Source organism: Rhinopithecus bieti, unplaced genomic scaffold, assembly GCF_001698545.2.
Source record: "Rhinopithecus bieti isolate Rb0 unplaced genomic scaffold, ASM169854v2 scaffold_41721, whole genome shotgun sequence".
Taxonomy (NCBI): domain Eukaryota; kingdom Metazoa; phylum Chordata; class Mammalia; order Primates; family Cercopithecidae; genus Rhinopithecus; species Rhinopithecus bieti.
The window spans coordinates 93,207-96,945 of NW_016816871.1; the positions used below are offsets into that span (position 1 = coordinate 93,207).

General features: G+C 41.0%; 1 protein-coding gene across 3 annotated transcripts in view; it reads left to right on the top strand.

Moving 5' to 3' along the window:
- Positions 1-3,739, top strand: part of LOC108517454 (protein ZNF738-like) — a 28,971-nt gene that overhangs the window by 7,360 nt on the left and 17,872 nt on the right. For 2 of the 3 annotated variants that reach the window (XM_017855391.1, XM_017855392.1), the window contains exon 2: positions 3,565-3,691. The exons of the other annotated variant lie outside the window; for it this stretch is intronic. In XM_017855391.1, coding sequence (XP_017710880.1) covers positions 3,565-3,691 — 127 coding nt within the window. The remainder of the gene's footprint in view (positions 1-3,564; positions 3,692-3,739) is intronic. 3 annotated transcript variants of the gene reach the window in all.

The following is a 3,739-nucleotide window of genomic DNA, read 5'->3' on the forward strand; positions in this document are numbered from 1 at the left end:
GCAGAGGCGGGCATATCACGAGGTCGGAGGATTGAGACCATCCTGGCTGACACAGTGAAACCCCGTCTCTACTAAAAATACAAAAAATTAACCAGGTGTGGTGGCAGGCGCCTGTAGTCCCAACTACTCGGGAGGCTGAGGCAGGAGAATGGCATGAACCCGGGAGACGGAGCTTGCAGTGAGCCGAGTTCAGGCCACTGCGCTCCAGCCTGGGTGACAGAGCGAGACTCCCTCTGAAACAAAACAAAACAAAACAAAACAAAACAAAACAAAACACATTCATGTACTCTTTGAAAACCTGCAGAATCACATTACATAGAGAGGGACTAAAATTACTGAGTGGTTTATAAGCTCATCAAAGCTTGAGAGGCAATGCTTAGCTAAGTGGTTATAAACCCAGGGTTCTATTCATTTGGTGCAAAAGTTACTACAGTTTTTGCCATTGTAAGTAATGTGGATTACTTAGGTGTGGATACTCAAATTACGTTGCCAATTCACAGAAATATCTTTGCTCTTTCCACGGTTCTTTTTATTGTTGGACACAATCATGTTTTAATTAAGTGCTTCATGTGACTCTAAGGTGAGGCCAGAATCAAGTATGAGGGGTTGAAGATACACTCATGAGAGTTCAGTTTCACCTATTTACTACAGGGTGATCATAGGGCCTGTTCTGTTTGGATTTGGTATAAACAGGGCAGCGTGGCCCATATTTTCATTACTGTAGAAGAGATTGCTGGTGTCTGTGGCAGGGGAGAGCACCTGAAGACTGAAAAGGAGAAACTTACATTTCTATCTTCATGGAACAACTCATTGTTCCTGAATTTTTTCATGTCATAAAGGACAGAAATAGGTGGACTTTTTCAGCAGGTCTTGGTACTTCTGCCTGTGGGTGTGGTGGTAGCAGGTAAACAGGTGGTACTGACACCTTTAAAGGTGTATTCTCAAGATGCAGGTGTAATTTGTCCAGAGGATCTCAACTGAAAAGGAGTCCCAGAGAAGGAGGAGATACGGAAAAATACGTATTTTTTTAGCTAAACATGTCTCAGATTGAGATCTGTGTCCACCCTGCCTCCCAGAGTTCCATACGTTTAGTACTTGCAAACTTTTACTTTTTTTGTGTTTTTCCTCCCTAATGAGTTTAACTACTTTTAAAATTAGTGTCTCTAAAAAATATTTCTTTTAGAGCCTTCTCTAAATTCTCTACATCATGGCTTTTTATATGCTATGCAGGATTCTCACCATTAATTCATGATCTGCGGTATTAAAAATGTTTCCTTTGTGGCTGTTGAACATGAGAAGGTGGGGATACTTAATATTCCTATTAGGGAAAAGCAAGAATCCTTAGTAAAGATGGAGAACAGGTACTGTTGAGGCTCCATTTGTGTTTACCGTTAGTGCTATGTGAAATGAGATTAAGGAAATGCTTATTTAAACAAGATGAGGGCTAGGTGTGGTGGCTCACGCCTGTAATCCCAGCACTTTGGGAGGCCAAGAAGTGTGGATCACCTGAGGTCAGGAGTTTGAGACCAGCCTGGCTAATATGGTGAAACCCTGTCTCTACTAAAAATACAAAAATTAACCAGGCATGGTGGCATGTGCCTGTAATCTTAGCTACTCCAGAGACTGAGGCAGGAGAATCACTTGAACCTGGGAGGTGGAGGTTACAGTGAGCTGAGATCATGCCACTGCACTGCAGCCTGGGTGACAGAGTGAGACTCTTGTCTAAAAAAAAAAAAAAAAAATGAGATTTATTACCCAGAAAGTTCAAAAGATAATTATCAGGAGATAACTGCTCTCTAGGGTGCTCAAAAAAGACTCCTTAAAATTACTATTAAAAATTATAGAAAATGGGAAATATCTGTATCTTGAACTTTGCATAAAACTGATGCTTCTGTATGGTTACATTCAGCCTATAATTTACTTTTTTTTTTGAGGCCGAGTTTCACTGTTGTTGCCCAGGCTGGAGTGCAATGGTGTGATCTCGGCTCATTGCAACATCCGCCTCCCAGGTTCAAGCAATTCTCTTGCCTCAGCCTCTCGAGTAGCTGGGATTACAGGCGTGTGCTACCACCCATGGCTAATTTTTTTATTTTTAGTAGAGATGGAGTTTCTCCAACTTGGTCAGGCTGGTCTCGAACTCCCAACCTCAGGTGATCTGCCCTCCTCAGCCTCCCAAAGTGCTGGGATTACAGGTGTGAGCCACCACGCCCAGCCAGCCTATAATTTACTTTATGGGAACAATACTTTTTGGGAACAATATTTCAGCAGTGATGCTGTGTTCTTCTGGGTGTATCAGCACATCATAAAAATTTGTCCTACTGCTGTTGATGTTCACTTGGATAAGAGCCCTGTGACAGATTGTTTTACTATATAGTTAATTATTTTTTCTTTGTTATTTTATTATTTTTCTTTTTTGAGGCAGGGTCTCACTCTGTCACCCAGGTTGGAATGCAGTGGTGCTATCTTGGCACACTGCAACCTCTGCCTCCTAGGTTCAAGCCATTCTCCTGCCTCAGCCTCCCAAGTTGCTGGAACTACAGGCAACCACCACCATACCCAGCTAATTTTTTTTGAATCTCCTCATTATTAAGTATCTTTATGTAGCTGATCTGTGTAAACTATCAAATTTAATCTGGCAGCTGCTCCTCTTTCTTAAGATTTCTTTGCATATATCTGTCCTTGGAAAATGAATACTTTCATCTTCCTTTATAGTCCAGAAAAACTGGGAAAAACACAGGTTCTTCCACGTACTGGATGTTTGATAAAGTATTCTTCTTAGGCCAAAATCATTGGCATTACTGGTGAGCTTGTTAGAAATTCAGAAACTCAGACTTTATTCCAGATTATCTGGAAGAAACAATCTCCATTACAAGATCTCCAGTTTATTGTACACATTAAATTTGAGAGATAGCTTCTAACTCAACATATTTTTTTAGTTTCAAAATACACAGAATTCATTCTCTATTATGGAAATATAGCACTAAAATGTATATGCCTGTGTTCATGTCCTTAATTTTATGCTTTATTATCCAGAAAATTATCATATATAAACTGATGTTGTGGATCTTATTGCACTCTTTTTTCAGAGTTAGAGAATACATCAGAGAATATTTCTGCATTGAAAATTATTTTCAGCTGGGTGTAGTGGCTCACGCCTGTAATCCCAGCACTTTGGGAGGCTGAGGCCAGTGGATCAGCTGAGGTCAGGGATTTGAGACCAGCCTGGCCAATATGATGAAACCCGGTCTCTACTAAAAATACAAAAATTAACTGGGTGTGGTGGCAAGTGTCTATAATCCCAGCTACTTGGGAGGCTGAGGCAGGAGAATTGCTTGAACCCAGGAGGCAGAGGTCACAGTGAGCCGAAATTGCACCATTGCCTCCAGTGCAAGACTCTGCCTTAAAAAAAAAAGAAAAGAGCATTATTTAATTGGATGATTTCAGTCACTCCTGTAAGTCAGCACCTGTTCTCTTTAGTGTCTCTTTTCACCTTGAGTCAAATTAAAAATTCTGCCCTTGGCCACCTGGTAAATGTGTGTGTGTGTGTGTTTGTATGTTTTTCAGGGAGTGTTGACATTTAGGGATGTGGCCGTAGAATTCTCTCTGGAGGAGTGGCAATGCCTGGACACTGCACAGCAGAATTTATATAGGAATGTGATGTTAGAGAACTACAGAAACCTGGTCTTCCTGGGTGAGGATAACTTCAGTACAGAATTCCTAAGATACTCTTAAGTGTTTT